Source organism: Malus sylvestris, chromosome 12, assembly GCF_916048215.2.
Source record: "Malus sylvestris chromosome 12, drMalSylv7.2, whole genome shotgun sequence".
In the NCBI taxonomy this organism is placed as follows: Eukaryota; Viridiplantae; Streptophyta; class Magnoliopsida; order Rosales; family Rosaceae; genus Malus; species Malus sylvestris.
The window spans coordinates 16,654,780-16,671,673 of record NC_062271.1 but is presented as its reverse complement, the minus strand read 5'-3'; the positions used below and the strand labels follow the sequence as shown (position 1 = coordinate 16,671,673).

Genomic DNA, 16,894 nt, shown 5'->3' with positions numbered 1-16,894 from the left:
CTTCGGGAATACTATCCCTTATTCTTGAAGTTTTAGGTGCCGATGATCATGCTTCAGGCGTGATACCACCTCTTGGCAGACTTGATTCTACCATATGTTGTGAAACAAACTCGAAAATGGGATTGTGTGAGAAAGAGAAACCCAGACTTAGGTTCGATAGGCTCCAGCTGAAGCTAGAGGGGCTATTCGGTAAGCCTCTATCGAAGAAGAGCATTACTGTTTGGTGCACCTCTGCCGAAGCATAACATGCCTTTCAGTGCATCCCTGCTGAAATAGGACACCACTATTCAGGTAGACTCTAGCCGAAACTATGTCTATACCGTTTGGTACCTCCCAGCCGAAACTAGGTCTATACCGCTCTCTATACTGCTATTTAAGGAGCAATTTAGAGATATGGAAGGACAAGAAAGATTTTCTTCTAGTCGAAATTCGATCGGATATAAACTTCATATTTGTACCTATTCATGGACGTAAAGGTTTCAATCATGTTTTGCTATGTGCAAGAATTCATCTTTGCATGATTTGAAATGGTCCATAGCAGAGTCAAAGAGCCATGAAATCCTAGGCAGTGAGGTACTTCCATTTGATATGCTTCAGGCATAAGTCTTCGAATAAAGATTATGGCAGAGGCTTATGGCAGAGGCTTATTCAGTTTTTCCACACCATAACTGGCTACAATGATTTTGCAACTAGTCATAGTCAAGCAGGGTGTCACGTCTTATATCTACATAAAGTAGTTTCATGTTCAAAACTTCCAAATCAGTGAAATTGAACGTATTAAGGTTCAACAACACGCTGAATGGTGAAAATAAGAATGTGATTGGTGTTTTGGGAAATAAAATTTCCATAAACAACAAAGTTAGAACATTCAGGTTCTAAGACATGGTTTGGTTTAAACAGATTTAAGCATGGAGAACTTATGGTCTCAATATGAGTGTTGCACGTTAAGCTTTTTGAAATTCGAGTTCAAAAGTATGAACTTCAGGTTCATAATACCTACAAACAAACACAATATATACAAAAATACGCAACAAGAAAATATGCAAATAGATCTTCAAGTCTAGAATTATAATTTAATTAAATTATTTTGACTTGGGGCCAAGATTAAAAGTTGGACGAAAAAAATTTAAAACCCATAAGGCCTAAAAAAAATAGGCAATTAAATTTGGGGCCCAAAAGAAGGGACCAAAGCCCAAGGGTGGGCTAAGTAGATACCGTGCGGCCCAGGCCGAAGAATAAGACTTGGTATAAAGTGGGCCAGGCCATCAGAAAAGGCTATAGGCTTTTCTGGGGCTGTAGGAGCATGCCCAATGTTTTGGGCAAGCTCTAAGATGTCCTGTGAAGGGCACATACCAGCTGCGATGGGGACACGGGGATACCCAAGCCAACTAGGTTGGTGTTGCAAGTAGGTCAAGGGGAATCAGCAACTGGGCTTAGTTTGCAGGCCCAAAAAGTTTCCTTTTTTGCTGATAGGCCAAGAAAGGTTTAGGCCCAAAAAGCCATGGGTCAGATTGAACACAAATCCTAGTTGTGCTGGGTGTGCGCATCGTAGAAGATACTCGATGCTGCCACTTTTGGCGACCGTGTTTGGATTGTTAGGACTTGGGGCAAGTTAAGGTGATCGTTGACACCACGGTGGTGAACGAAGATGGTTTAATCTTGACGTGTCAAGAACCAAACCCTAGAAAAATTTGAATCGGATTTTTGAGAAATTCCGATGAGATTCAAGTGAATCTGATCCAATTTCCGTCGAGGACAACTTATGGTCATATGTGACAATGAGTAAAGGCTCAGGCTGGTGGCTGCAGGCCATGCCTGTGGTCAACGTGGACAAGGACGCCATTAATGGTGTTGGGGTGTTTCTAGGTTGCAAAGCTTGGAGCTTCTGGTTTCGTGGCTTGGTGTTTCTTGGCTCGATCCGAGGAACCCAGCGACTTGCCTTTCAACCGTCGCCCTCAGGGTTCCCCACAAAACCCTAATTATTATTTTTTAATTCAATTACAAAATATTAATTTAATTTCAATTGCATGCATATGTAAGATATAATTTATAGTAATATCACAATATCAATTCACATAATTCAACAATATTATAAACATAATGCATACACAATTTATGTAGAATCTAAAATTTGAAAAACGTAAAGTTGGGTCATGCATTATGGTGAATGTTCATACTATCAGGGCTGCAAAAATATCGAGATAAAAACCATTGTTTTGGAAGCTAATTGCGTGATAATATTGATGAATTGGTTTGATGCAGAAAATTATTTTTTCAATTTCGACTTTCCATCTTCAAAACTTGTATCACGTTCAACACAAGAAAAAAAAATTAAATTGAATCAATAAAAGTATATGAATTCAATAAAATCAAAATTAAATCAATTAAAAAAAATAATTGAAACATAATACTCCCCTGATTGAAAACAAATAAATTCTCTTTAGCACAACATGAAGAGTGTGCTGATAACATGTTGTGGCCTATATTTAACTAAGGGGTGCAAAGAGAGAAAAGAGAGTGGAGAATACACTTGAGGAATTGTGTGTTAATTCTTCAGTTCTTGTGCCTTTATTTATAGTAATAAGAATGAAAGAAACTTGCTCTCCAAGTAATACAAAGTCTATTAGGAAAGATCTTGTAGATTCCAAAAGATTCCTAATCTATCTCTACTTATGATTTACATAATTACAATATGTACTAGAATATATGTCACAACAATTTGGTAACTATTTTTAGTTTTCAACTTTCAAAAAAATAAAAACTAAAAACCAAAAAGTGAAAGTTGAAGGCCAAATTTGAAAACTCAGGGAAGTAGTTTTCAACTTTTATTTTTCTTTGAAAACTAAAAGTTTATTTATTTATTTTCGATATTATCTACATTAAAGGGGAGGGGGTTCCTCACAATGGGCTAGCAATAATATGGTTCAAATTCGCCTTTGGCGAAAATCTAACCTAAGACCAGGAATATCACTAGACAATAGTATTAAAAGTTAACTACTTAACAATATTTCAATTTTCAATTTAAAAAAAAATGAAAATTAAATACTGAAATCGAAATAATTATCTAGCAGCCCCTAAAGTATTGATACCTAACAACCCCTAAAGTATTTATACCCAACAACCCCAATAAGGTAATAAGGATGGAAATCATGGCTTTTAAACCGAAGAGGATATGGAGCCTTGGACTAGCTCTCCTTGTCAAAGGAGGCGGGGTAGTGTTTTCGATGTGTCATTATACACTAAGCCATGCCCACTTAGTTTGTTTTTGAGCCATATATAATCAGCCGCCTCAATCGTTGATTCTCTTCTTCTTCTTCTTCTTCTTCTTCCCCGCGCCTATCTCCATGCATCTTGTTAAGGTTCTCCTACTTCCTCTTAGACATTTTTCCTAGTCCCATTCACAATTTGACAAACCTCTCTACAACTTGGTTTCCACTATTTTCCCCACCACTAATATCAAATGTTGTGGTCACACTAACTTAGCATTTTGATAAAATAAAATAAGTAATTTTTTGTTTTGTTACATTTGTGGTGGACAATTTTTCATATTTTTTAGTTTTCTGGGGTTATTTTGATAGAAACTATTTCTTGATGATACTGCATAAATAGTAGTTATTTTATAGCGCTGCATTAGTCTATTTTCTTTTTTACAATTAGATGCGCGTTTTAGTGTTTTAGATTTTTCTAGTATTTTGCAAGAATGATCGATGAATGATAAATTATATTATAAACGGTTCAAATAGTTTGAAAAATTACGAAGTGAGCTCCTTAAAATGTTCCTTGAATAAGGTAATTTGATAGATCTCTCAATAGAATGCAGGCATTTTAGGTTAATTAAGGACATATTATTTCCGGGGTGTGATTTAACATCATAACCGGTGAGCTTTAGATTATGTTTCAAAGAATCTTCATGCAAAAAAGACTAATTAATACGTAATTATTTATCTGCAGTTTCATTATCTTCATTTTCATTTCACCTTTATCTAATGATCCGTGTATATTTTTTCATGAACAATGTTTAATTACCTAAGAATGAGTAAAAATTTCTACTCAAAATTCTTCATGTTCGAATCACAGAACTTTGTGTTTATGATAAGAACCGTTCATATTATGAATCACACTGTAAATATCATCTCTGTAAAAAAAAAAAATTAAAACTAAGATTGTTTAGTTAATTTATTATTTGTAACAAATATATAAACGGTTCGTATTTCGTTCATCTATTTTTATATAATTTAATGACTAAACAAATGGCAGAGTCATGATTATATAACAATGGGGTCATGATAAGTAAGTGTAAAATTAAGCATATTTTTGTTCATAGTTTTTTCACGTAGTAATATCGTATTTTTTGTTTATATGTAAAGCGCTAACAAAAAGTAAAAGAAAACATCAAGCACCACACATGGCAATAAGCCACGAATCAAGAAGTCAATACATCCAGGAAATATGCAGTCAAGAACAGAAGTGGAAATAAGAACACGAGTTTCTTTGGTCAATTAATAAGAATTTGAGTTAAGCACATTGTAAGGGACAGAGGAAATCTGAATTAAGAAGAAGATGCACCACAAAAACAAGAAGATAGAGGAAAGAAAGACGAAAATTGAAGCAGCAGCAGTAGAGAGGAGACTGTTGAGAAACAAAAAGCTAACCTACAAACCATTTCTTTCCCGAACTGGTAGGGGTTAAGACAAAAAAACAAGAGGGAAAACATTGGGTTATTGGGGTCATGTGAGCTCAATGACCCCAGTGTGGCTCTGCTAGTGGACTAAACAACTTTAATTTTACGGAATTATTATTGGCACTTCAAAATTCTCATTTTACATTTCAAATTTTCTATATTTATAAAGAAAAATACACTTGTGAGAAATGTAAAATAAAATGTTTGAAGTGTCAATAACACTTCTCTAATTTTAATTCATCTTTTAAATCATGTACATCTTTAATGTATAAAGTCTGCACACATATATATAATTATGTGGCCTAAGCTAGAAAGGTTAAAGCTAGCCATCGCAAATACACACACACTTGTAGAAGTCATCATATGTGGGCTACTTGTTAGGTCAGGACCCACGTAAGCCGCCCGACAACGCAACCGGCCAGTGGACATTTGTTCAACCATTATCTTACTAGTCACCCCATAATATATATATATATATATTTATCCTAATAGTCCAGTATGCCAATAGACATGTAACTTGGAGATCTTCATGTTCCTCAATTTCAAGTTTGAGCAGCTCCCTCCTTAAAGTACCGAAAGTGAAGGGTGCCCATACCAAAACAATAAGCACCATGCATCACTGTGTTAGGTGCTTCTAACACAAAGCAAGATTTTAAACTATTATAATATCTAATAAAGGACGAAAAAACTTAACCTGCATAAGAGCAACTCTAGTGTAGGAGTCCTCTCCCCAGGCTATTCACTATTTAATCCATCAAGTGAACAATAATTGCCCTTAATGAACAGTAATTACCGTGGCAATTGTCTTTTGCATCTCCATCCCTGCACTGAATAGCCCTGACAATTGTTAATAAAATATTATTATTATTTTATTTATAATTAATATTATATTATTTACTTTGTATAAATTAATATTATATTATTAATTATATTAATATTATATATTCCCCCTTATTCCTTTTCTCTACAGATTTCCTTCTTCTTCTCTGCAGATTTGGTTCTGCTTCTTCTTCAATTATTCATCTTCTTCTTTACTTCCTTCTTTCTTCTTTGTTTGTTTATGGGAAAACTTCTTCTTCAATTATGCATCTTATGCATCTTCTCCGACAACCATCTTCGAGGAAGTCACGACGCCGGCTTCGGGAAAGCACGACGCCGACTTCGGGAAAGCACAACGCCAACTTCGGGAAAGCCCACGATGTTGACTTGGCCTTTAAAGACGACGAAACTTCCAAGGACGACGGAGGTCGAGTAGCTGCAAGGCCCAAAAATGCAAAGGAGAAGATGGCTGACGTCGCCCTGACGTTAGCCTTGCGTCAGGATGCCTTCGGGCTCTCGGGCTGGCAATCGCTGCCGAGCCTGTCGCTCGAGCATGGCCTGTCCCTCGGGCTCACATACACTGGACCTCATCCCCCGGCCTATTCGGTCCTGTTCCACAACCTGTCCCTCGAGCAGAAGCTCACGCTGGAGCTGCTCTAATGACCATCTCACCATCCCAAATTTGTAACTCAAACACATATATATTAGTTCCATAGTAAAAATTATATTTAGCACTGTTTTACCGACGAATTGACGGATTATATGAAATACAAATTCTCATTGCACGAAGACTCGAATAATTTGGTTTTGACATGTAGTTGGAACCATGTTTAGTGGCCGGTAGGCGATGGAAACTAGTGATTGACAAAGCCCATTACAAATAGGGATGAGAATCCCCTCCAAATCCTCTTTGTGAGGATCCTAGGGATCATTAGGCTATCTCCAATAGAAGGCTGGCCAGAGGGCTCGATTTAGCCCTCTGGCCCTCCAAGAAATTAATATTTTAATGAACAATACATAGCCATATTTGTCTCCATCTCCAACTGAGGGCCAAAGGGCCATAAGGCTTGTTTTAACCCTATCACAAAAAATCATCTCCAACCGAGGGCCAAAAAGTCATAAGGCCAAACATAATTTATTATTTAAAAACTACAACTTAAATTCAAATCCAATAGCATGGAGTAAGCGTTTAAGTTTTATGTTGTATAATTTTTATGTTGGTTAATCTTTACTAATTAATAAAACACTCATTGTCAACTAAAACCCTATGAAATTACCAATTTAACCCTCTAATTAAAACAAAACATGAATAAGAAATATGGGCCAGAAATGTAATTTCACACAACCAAATTTTGCTTTTTTTTTCCCTTTCAAAACCTCACCTACATATGTAATCCTAACATATCTCTAATTAAAAAAAAAAAAAACATCCCACTCCCTCATTCTCTACCACTCTCTCCCTCTCTCCTTCTATTTCAAAAAATAAAAAATAAAAAAAACAGTTTGTGTGTGCCTATATGCTAGTGTTATTTAATGTTGTTTCATATTGTTTAATGTTGTTTCATGTTACTTAATTTAATTTAATGTTGTATAATGGCTTAGGAAGTTATAGGAAAAAAATAGAATTTAAAAAATATATGAAACAAATTTTGTAAAATAGAAGTTATTAGGAAAAAAAAATAGAATTTAAAAAAAATATGAAACAAATTTTGTAAAATAGAAGTTATAGGAAAAAAAATATAATTTAGAAAAAATATAAAACAAATTTTGTAAAATAGAAGTTATAGGAAAAAAAATATGAAACAAATTTTGTAAAATAGAAGTTATAGAAAAAAAATATAAAAAAAAACTGTAAAAAGATAAAAATTTCAAAAATAACCATTAGCTTGAAATTTGGCCTAGAATTCCTGTCGGATATAACTGACAGGAATGCTAGAATTTTTGGCCCAGCCTATGGCTAGCTGGCTGATTGGATTGGGCCAACCGGTTGGCCCTTTGGCCCACCCTCGGTTAGAAACGGTTTTCGGGCTATTTTCAACCCTCTGACCCTTTGGACCTTTCGGTTTGAGATGACCTTTTATCTTATCCGTTTATTGTATATTGTGCGGCCAGAAATCGTTAGGTACTGTTTGTGTTTAATTTTAAATAAGAAACTTCAAAATATTTCATGACCACATAATGTACGATAAATGGATAGGATGTGAGAATTTCTATAATCCTGAATGCAAATCCTATGATCACTTGATCATGATCCAAGTTAACATCGAGGGGGGCAGTATCTGGATTGTGAGATACTATATGCTTGGCCAAAGTAGGAGAATCGTGACGCACGCAATGAATCATCACACCCTGAGTAGACGAACATGTCAAAAGTGGGTTGCTTACCACTGCTTAGAAAGCAACACCCTTAAAGTTAAACCCTTTTAGTTGCCTTGTCACTATCTTCCCCTCCCGCAAACAAGACACGTGCCAATTAGCTATTAGCTATCAACAACTACAACGACTTAATTTGTTAAAACCCTAAAAACCAACGCTAAGAGCAGAAGCACTCGTCTCTTTCACGTTATTAACGACGTTAAATACTTTATCTCTCTCTTTCCATCTCAGGAACCCGAACCCTAGCTAGTTAATATATATATTATGGTTGCATTGACCACGATACAAGATAGATAGTCCAATTTGAGGTGTATATATAACGTGGGATTATGGACACCGTTGGTTTTGTTGCTCTTCTATGCGACACACTTGGACTAATGATGCTCATTTCGTTAAATAGTGCACAATTGGTCCCCATGAAACCCATTATTGACTCATGAACTTTCACTCTAGTACAGTTCAATTGAGAATTTGAGAGGCTTTAATGGATTTATAAATTCATGGATTTTTACAGACTTTAATTGATTTGTAGAGATTCTATATAAAATTTTAATTCAATTCCCTCGAAATCTCATAGGGAGATGTGAGATTTGTGGATGCTTAAAATACACTACGAAATCTCTCAAATTTCTTTTAATTCCTCAACTTCCTCAAATTCTTTAAAATCAATTTTTAATTGAATACACCTGAAATGTTATAAACTTCTTTAAAATCCTAATTGAATATATCCGGATTTCTAAGGATTTTAATGAACATTTTTTAAATTTTAATTGAATACACCTTGAATTTCAGAGAATCACTTAAAATCCTGATTGAATATCCCTAGATTTATTAAAAGAATTAAAATCTCTTAAAATCTCAATTAAATACACCCCGGTAGTCTACAAACCTTTATTCTAGTTTAAAAACAGTCCCATGATTTTTACTGTAGCTTAGATTTGGTCTATGAACATATATTATTGAATATGAGGCCGGACATGCATGTGTGACTAACTAAATTTTACTAAACGTTAACGACAAGGACTAATGATGCTCATTTCGTTAAATTCAAGAACAGTTAAGTAACAATTTTTTTAATTAAAGAACTAATTATAAACTTTGGTTGGAAAACTTTATAAACTAATTCCAAAATGTATTAAAAAAATAGCAATAAGATTCCATTACCTACCATCGTGTTGTATATGCGCACTTCTTGCCAATGCTCTTTTGGTATTTTCAATACGCATAGATTCAAGCTCATCTTGGCCGTCTGTTTATATTAACTACTCAAATCATTATTATCAACCAAGATTGATGACGCCGTGCACCTACGTCACTCTTTTCCTTCAAGCGGTCACAACTGATTTTTGCATTTCAACGACAGGAAATGGACCGCTTGCCTCCACAAAAATGTGAAGAAAAAACATTTCGTGATCAATTATAATTGTGTTTGTGATTAGAATTGTGTTTGTTTTTATAAAGATTATTTTTGAAAAAAAAAGAAAGTTTAAGATCATTTAGTCGATCAACAATTGCAAGATAGCCCTTCATAATTCTTCTTCTAATTTCGATCATCTAGTTTTATGTGATTGAACAATAAGTGGCTTTTTGACACACATAACATGTATATAGTGGTTTACAATATGAACAATTTTGATCATAAGAATAAAGTTATGTGAATGACTATGAAGCGTTTTGAGGAGGACTTTCACAATTACGTTTTAAGTAATTTTAAGTAATTTGTCAAAAATTACATCAAGTGTCTCTTTTTCAATTATTCTTTTTGTGAAAACTTTCAATTATTATTATTATTATTATTTTGGAAACACACGAATTCAACAAAAGTTAAACAACATCGACTTATCTGTAGTGCAGCTCTATCACTTGATCTTCATCCAAGATCACAAAAATGTTTAATTTTTGTGAAACGATAAATTTTTTTTATTAAAGTTTAAATTTAGTCAGTTTTTTCTTAAAATAACAAGACTCGTTAACCCTTCCTTCTCCTAAATGTCTGATAAATTTGAGCTTTCAACCTTATACGTATATAATTTTACTCTTTGTTTGACCTATAACAATATTAGCATAATTAAATACACAATTAAAAAAGTACCAAACAGCGAGGATGTATGCTAAGTATACAATCCTAGAAATCGGTTAAATGCTCAACGAATGCCTTATTGAGAACATTGGAAAAAATTGTTGGAGTGGTGCACACTATTGTTGGATGTAAAGACGATAGTCCTACATTCGCTACTACTTATTTGCACACTTGTGAGTACGATTAAATTTTCATTCACAGCAATAATCCAAATCGGGTTATATTTTTTTCATTCTGTTACTTTTATTTTTGAAGTGATCAGCTGTATTAATTAAACAAACAGTAAATCAAATTACGTTTGTTGAATGAAAACACTAATTAAGTCTAACTACTCAAAGAAGGTGATTAGGTGGAAGTAATTAAAATCAAAGCGGGGGAACGTGAGCAGGAATTCGACAAAGAAAGTTTTCTTGAAGCCTCCGCCAAGATGTAAGCACGTGAGTGGACCATCAACACAAAAAATATCAGGCACGTGATGGCGGCTGACGCTCCGTATGTGCGCGTGTAATCCTGCACGCTAGCCGAGACAAGTCACGAGTGCGCACGTGTAATTTCACGCCAATTTCCCTCGAAACGAAAGGATATTTTCCTCCACTCTCTCGGTAAATGAGATAATGGGGAGTTTTAAGGTGGCAGCTAAAATTGCTAATTTCCGACCATTTTAATTTAACAAGGTCCAATGATGATATCGAACCGGGTCAATGCCACGTCATAGAGCTGTTGGTTGCTTACGTTTCAGATAAAAAGCATTAGCACCAAATTATGCATATTTCCAATTTTAATTATATTATTTTTAATTAAGTTTTAAGAACTCCAACTTGACCTTCAGGAGGAAAAAAAAAAAAAAAACTCCAACTTGGAAAGAAATAAATAGGAGTTCCTCCTCCTTTGGGGGTGGAAGGAACTCGATTGGAAAAAAATGATGGATAATTGGTACCAAAAGTATTTTATAATCCAACACACTAATGCTTAATTAATGTTAAACAAAAACAACCTTTATTAATTTTAGAAAGGGTATATTATATTGTAATTGGGATTACAAAATGATGGATCCAGATCCCCTTTTGACCTTTAAAAACTGAGTCTGCTGAGTAGACGATCGTGACCGTTGAAATTTGATCAAGCGACTACAAATAGGTGGTTCTCTAAAAGTTATAATAATTATAGCCGTTAGATTAAATTTCAACGGCCACAATCGCCTGCTCAGCAGGCTCAATTTTTAAAGGTCAGGAGGGGATCCATATCCCAAAATGATGACATTATTTAAGTGTCAATATAGGGAGCTTTAACGAAAAGCCCACGATACTGTTCACTTTAACGAAAAACCACATTTTTACACTAAAAAGTCAAACCTGATACTATTCACTTTACCATTTATTTTGTCCTTATCATTAAAACTTAAAGTTTTCAAGCCATTTTCATTAGTTTTCCTGTCAATATATCGGGGTGGAGAATAAATTAGTTATGAACTTGTTATTCTGAAATTCAAATATAAGATCTCTCACTTATATATGAAGATAAATGTTATTAGATTGTTGTACTAAGTTACCACTCTAATTTTATTTTTAAAGTATTGTTTTAGAGATTACTACTAAATCCTTAAATCAAAATTGGTTGGTAAATTATGTGGCACAACGCCATCCACATCTTCTAATACTGCCAAAATAAATATCTAACAATTAAGTGATGAATTAAGTTGTACAACATAATCGAAACGTGTCACTTAGTACTACAGTCAACTGATATTACTCTTTATTTGTAAGTGAGAGGCCTTATATTCAATTATCGCCAAAAATAAATTTGAACAACATTATTACTATAGTCCATTATATGGCTAAACCCAACCTCTGTATAAATAATATCATTTGCTTTGGAAAAAACGTACGTACACTGCTCCTCCTAGATTATTCTTAAGTACAGGTTTTATCGTTTAGAACATTTGAAGTACATGTATAATTGAAAAAATTAATTTAGAAAAATATGACATATGGTGCATTTTTACTTATCATTCTAAAGTAGTGGTGATATTTACCGCCATTTATCATTGTAATCCTTGTTCATCTCTTTTCTCGTGTTCCTATTTTAGTCTTTGGACAAAGAACACAACGGAAAAAAATGAAGAAGAAATAAAATGCCACGTGCAACATAATATGAGCACTACAAATTTAATATAAGAACAAGTGTCGTTATTGACATTCTAAAAAAGTCATTATGTATGTCATTTATACTTATTGTCTAAAAACATAAGGAAAACTTTTTATTTAAAAAAGTACATGATGTCATTTTAATTTGATTTATTTTTAACTACGCTCATTGGAGTTTCATTTTGATTTCACTTTATCCTTATAACTCAAAAGTCATTACTTTATTTTCTGCAACTCAAATTTGTTACACTTTAACTTGTGGACTCTCTCTTATCCTTGAAACTTATAGGGTTGCATCCTAAAACATATGTGGGGCTCAACACCCAATGCCACATGTGCAATATATTTAAATCTCTATTATGTGTTAGCATTCAACAATTAAAGAATATTTAGTTTAAAAGAAATTGAATTGATGAAAATAAAATTGATTGGCTTGGCACACCCAAATCAAACTCACCTAAGAAATTAACAAATCTAAGGCAATGTGGAGAGAATTTTAAACTTTATAGAGACGACTTTCAAATTTCAAAAAGCAAAATATGATTAAACTCGAGTTCTAGAGACAAAGTGAAGCGAACTGTGAGTTTAAAAAAAAAATAAAATAACGACCTTCAAGTTATAAAAAATAAAATAAAATAAAATAAAAATCGAGCTGGAAAAAACGTAGATAAAAGTAGCCATTTGATTTTACGGAGTGAATAATAGCGTAGTAGACCTATGGTTGGAGATTCAAACCCACTAAAGCGGTATAATCTCGTGCCCGGATATGCACAAGACCTATAAAAACATGAGCTTTGAAGATTAAGATACAGTGACAAGAAAGCAACGACAACAAGAAGAACAAGTGAAGCAGAAGGTGAGAAATAAGAGGAAGGAGAAGGAACCCCCACCACTCAACTCTCTCTCTCTGTTCATCATCTGCTTTTTATCTTTTTATCTGTCTTCTCAGCAAGTCTCGCAGAAGCAAAGAACATCACTCCAAAAACCAAACAGCTGTTTTTCTTATTCAAACTTTCAAATCCAAGAACTGAAAGGAGGAAGAAGAAGAGATGGGGATTCTGCATGAGGATGTGGTGCTCATCAAGCAGGCGGAGAAAGAAGGGGACCCAAGTGTAATTACAATCAATTGTCCGGACAAGACTGGCTTGGGTTGTGACTTGTGTCGCATCATTCTCTTCTTTGGTCTTAGCATTGTCCGGGGAGGTAAATTTGCTCAAATGGATTTGTGTTTTTTCTTCTTCTTGCATGCTGTTTGGTTGCTCAGAATATGCAGGGAAAGAAAGGAATCCGAAATTTGATTACTTTGGTTGAGTTTCTCACTTTCTGAAGAAAAAAATTGTAAAGGTTCAATATTTTTTCTTTTGGGTGTGGAATTTTCTTTCTTCTGTTTTCTCAGCAACCAAACAGGGGATTGATTAGGTTCTCTTTCATCTTTGTATTTGTATTTTCTCAAAACAGTTTGATGGGTATGTTCTATTTTGCTAAACCAGACAGGGGTTACTGAGATTTTCTATGAATTTGGGAAACTGGTTATGGGTGTGTTGATCAAATTCTGTGAAAACAAAAAAAAAAGGGTGCTTGAATTTGGAAGTGTTTTTCTAATTCCCCTTTCTGTTTTGTGCTATGAAGATGTATCGACGGATGGGAAATGGTGCTACTTAGTGTTTTGGGTGATAGGGAGTCCAGAGACAAGGTGGGGTTTGTTGAAGAAGAGGCTAGTGGGGACCTGCCCTTCTTGTTCTTCGGCTTCTGGGATTTCGTTCTACCGCTCCGAATTGCAGCCCCCAAAGCCTCCTGACGTGTTCCTTCTCAAGTTCTGTTGCTACAATCGACGAGGACTTTTACATGGTAATTTTCCGTTGGGCATTCGATTCTTGTTTCTGTATTTGCAAGTTTCTTAAACTGTTTAGAAATTGGGGTTGAATGAAGAATTTTGTTCTTCATTTTATTGCTGAGAATTCATAGGGACAACATGCGAACTAACAATCTCAAAGTAGCCACTTTTAGGAGCCAAGATGAAGTTTGTGGGTAAAGGTTTGCCAAAACCATGCCAAGAGGCACAGGACTATATTTGTTACTAATCGGTGGCTTACATGCTTTTAATTTCTTGCGCAGATGTGACGGGTGTCCTCTGTGAACTTGAGCTGACGATAAAGAAAGTTAAGGTATCCACAACTCCAGATGAGAAAGTGATGGACCTGTTTTTCGTCACAGACACCAGGTTCTTATTTCTTAATTTGTTCTGTGAAGCATGATGTTGTATGGAATTATAGGGAATATTACAAGTTTAATAGGCCCTGCACACGGAATGGAAGAAGTTGAATGACCCAAACATTCCATTGGTTTGAACTTTGAGCATTCATATTGAATCCGAACCATCTTATGTTGATCTGTTAGGAATCTTTAAATAGTGCAATCATCTCATTCAACTTATTCGTGTTTATAAGTGATTTAATTTCTGGAACTGTGACCTTATCAGGGAACTTATGCATACAAATAAGAGAAGGGAGGAGGTATATGACTACTTAAAAGAAGTCATGGGGGACGCCATGATAAGTTGTGAAATTGAAACGGCTGGCCCTGAGATTACTGCATGTACGCAGGCGTCTTCATTTCTTCCAACTGCAATTACAGAAGACATGTTTGATTTGGAAATGCCCAAAGAACTCCGAAGTGGATCACTCACTTCCAAAAGTGTTTCTGTGACTATGGATAACACGCTCAGTCCTGGTCACACGCTGGTCCAAATCATTTGCATAGACCACAAAGGTCTTCTATATGATATAATGAGAACGCTGAAGGATTACAATATTCAGGTACATAACTAACGCAACACTTGCATCAAGAGAGGATGGCACTATATAATTCTGTGATAATGATATTTAAACGCTGCAATAAACCAGATCTCCTATGGGCGCTTCTCTATAAAACAAAAAAGGCACTGTGAGATTGACTTGTTTGTCATGCAAGCTGATGGAAAGAAGATAGTTGACTCCAGCAAGCAGACTGCATTGACATCCCGTTTGCAGCTGGAACTGATTCGTCCTCTCAGAGTAGCTATTGTTAACCGAGGTCCGGACACAGAGCTCCTTGTTGCAAACCCTGTGGAACTATCTGGCAAGGGCCGGCCTCTTGTTTTTTATGATATCACCCTTGCTTTCAAGATGCTGGACATTGGTGTCTTTTCGGTACTTCCTTATCTTCACTTTATCGATTTTTTACAAAAATATCATCCCAGCTCCCGTAACAACTGATGGGACAGAAAAATCATAGTTTTACAAATTATGATATCGTTTTCTTCATGCATATGCTAATGGTGCTAACTAGACAGGCTCCATAGTTTTATCTTTAGGTCATTGTTTCCGGCCAAGAGTTAGACGGCATCTGAGATGATATTTCTTATTTCTTTTCCAGGCTAAGATTGGACGGCATCTGATTGGAGATAGGGAATGGGAAGTTTATAGAGTCTTAATTGACGAAGGAGTTGGCTTGTCAGTTCCAAGGAACACGATCGAGGAACAGGTTTGGAAGATGCTGATGGGTTGGGATTGAAAACAAATGCGAATGCTATATTTCTTGGATGCTTGTGCGTGTCTGCACAGCACTATTTGCCCGGTCACCACATCTCTAAATACGATAGATGGGATATATGCAGTTAAAAGCCCAAGCGGGTTTGCATGTCGTATATTACAGCTTCTGCGTACAAACTCTGTACAGTAAGAACTCGAAGAAATGAGTAGTCAGAGCTCGGAAGACGGAGGAGAGAGTAGAGCTCTCATCATGGCACCTGCATATTGTTGTAAAAAGGGGATATAACAGATAGGGTGCCATCTCTTTCATGTTGTATTATAGTTGAAGAAGTGAGGTTCTCGTGATGGATGGATGTGGTTTGGTCAGTTGGATCAACACTTCCAGGCAGCCTATCTTTGTATGTTTTTCGTATAATACCCTCTGTAGGCTCGAGTTTACTTATAATTAGAAATTAAAGAATAACTATTTGCCATTGCCAACTCTCTCTCTCTCTCTCTCTCTCTCGTGATGAATGGTTAGGCCAATTAGCTAGAGCAGTATCAGCGTAAGCGTTTTCATAAGCAAAGTTGAATCCATTTTTTTTTTTGGTCGATCAGAGTAATTTAGAATATTGTCTTGCAAAAATATAAAATGCATTACTGAAATTCCTGCAAAGCAATTGACAATGTTGTTGGGTTGATGTGGCCTAATCTTGAGCCTTGGATCACTTTGGCAATGGAATGAACGCATGGAAAGAAAGGAGGGGATGAGAGGAAAGAGAATGCTCCTTCATCTTAGAGTTTTAGATTTATAACGGTTCGATTTTTACTTAAAGATACAATGACTAAAATTTTACGGTTAAAAGATACAATAACCAAGATTGAACAGTTAAAAATTCAGATACATAGGATACTAAGGTATTTCTGTTCTATTGTCGCATATTGCGTTATGTTACAGGAACATATTTTGTACATGTTCTTCAACTCCATCAAGGGAACTAAAAAATGCCAAATCACCTGTACTGATTGAGAGTGACTTTCAAATTTGTAATTTTCTTTGCCCACAAATATCAGCTGTACGGATAATCATAGTTCTTTCTTGATATTTTATATCAGGTGTCTTTTTTTTTTTTTTTTTTTTTTTTGGGAAACTTTTTATATCAGGTTAACAACACATGGGGTCTTTTGTCATGAACTTTGTGATTGCCTTTAACATGTTAATTACCCTTTACTTTTTACCTCAAATGGTCATTGTTGCACTATTCCTTTTAGGGGGAGTGATAAC

General features: G+C 35.2%; 1 protein-coding gene across 1 annotated transcript; it reads left to right on the top strand.

Annotated features, from left to right (window-relative positions):
• The first annotated feature begins 12,853 nt into the window (after nucleotides 1–12,853).
• On the top strand, nucleotides 12,854–16,110 carry LOC126593713 (ACT domain-containing protein ACR10-like). The gene is made up of 6 exons (XM_050259819.1): nucleotides 12,854–13,303; nucleotides 13,730–13,948; nucleotides 14,216–14,321; nucleotides 14,580–14,916; nucleotides 15,004–15,288; nucleotides 15,515–16,110. The coding sequence occupies exons 1-6, from the start codon at nucleotides 13,150–13,152 to the stop codon at nucleotides 15,650–15,652; spliced, it is 1,239 nt and encodes a 412-aa protein (XP_050115776.1). The 5' UTR covers nucleotides 12,854–13,149; the 3' UTR covers nucleotides 15,653–16,110.
• The last annotated feature ends 784 nt before the right edge of the window (nucleotides 16,111–16,894 follow it).

Excerpts from the sequence above, each read along its gene's own strand:
- LOC126593713 (XM_050259819.1), top strand. The coding sequence starts at position 13,150 with ATGGGGATTCTGCATGAGGATGTGGTGCTCATCAAGCAGGCGGAGAAA. Across the intron at positions 13,304-13,729 it reads TCTTAGCATTGTCCGGGGAG|ATGTATCGACGGATGGGAAA; the intron begins GTAAATTTGCTC and ends TGTGCTATGAAG. Across the intron at positions 14,322-14,579 it reads TTTTTCGTCACAGACACCAG|GGAACTTATGCATACAAATA; the intron begins GTTCTTATTTCT and ends TGACCTTATCAG.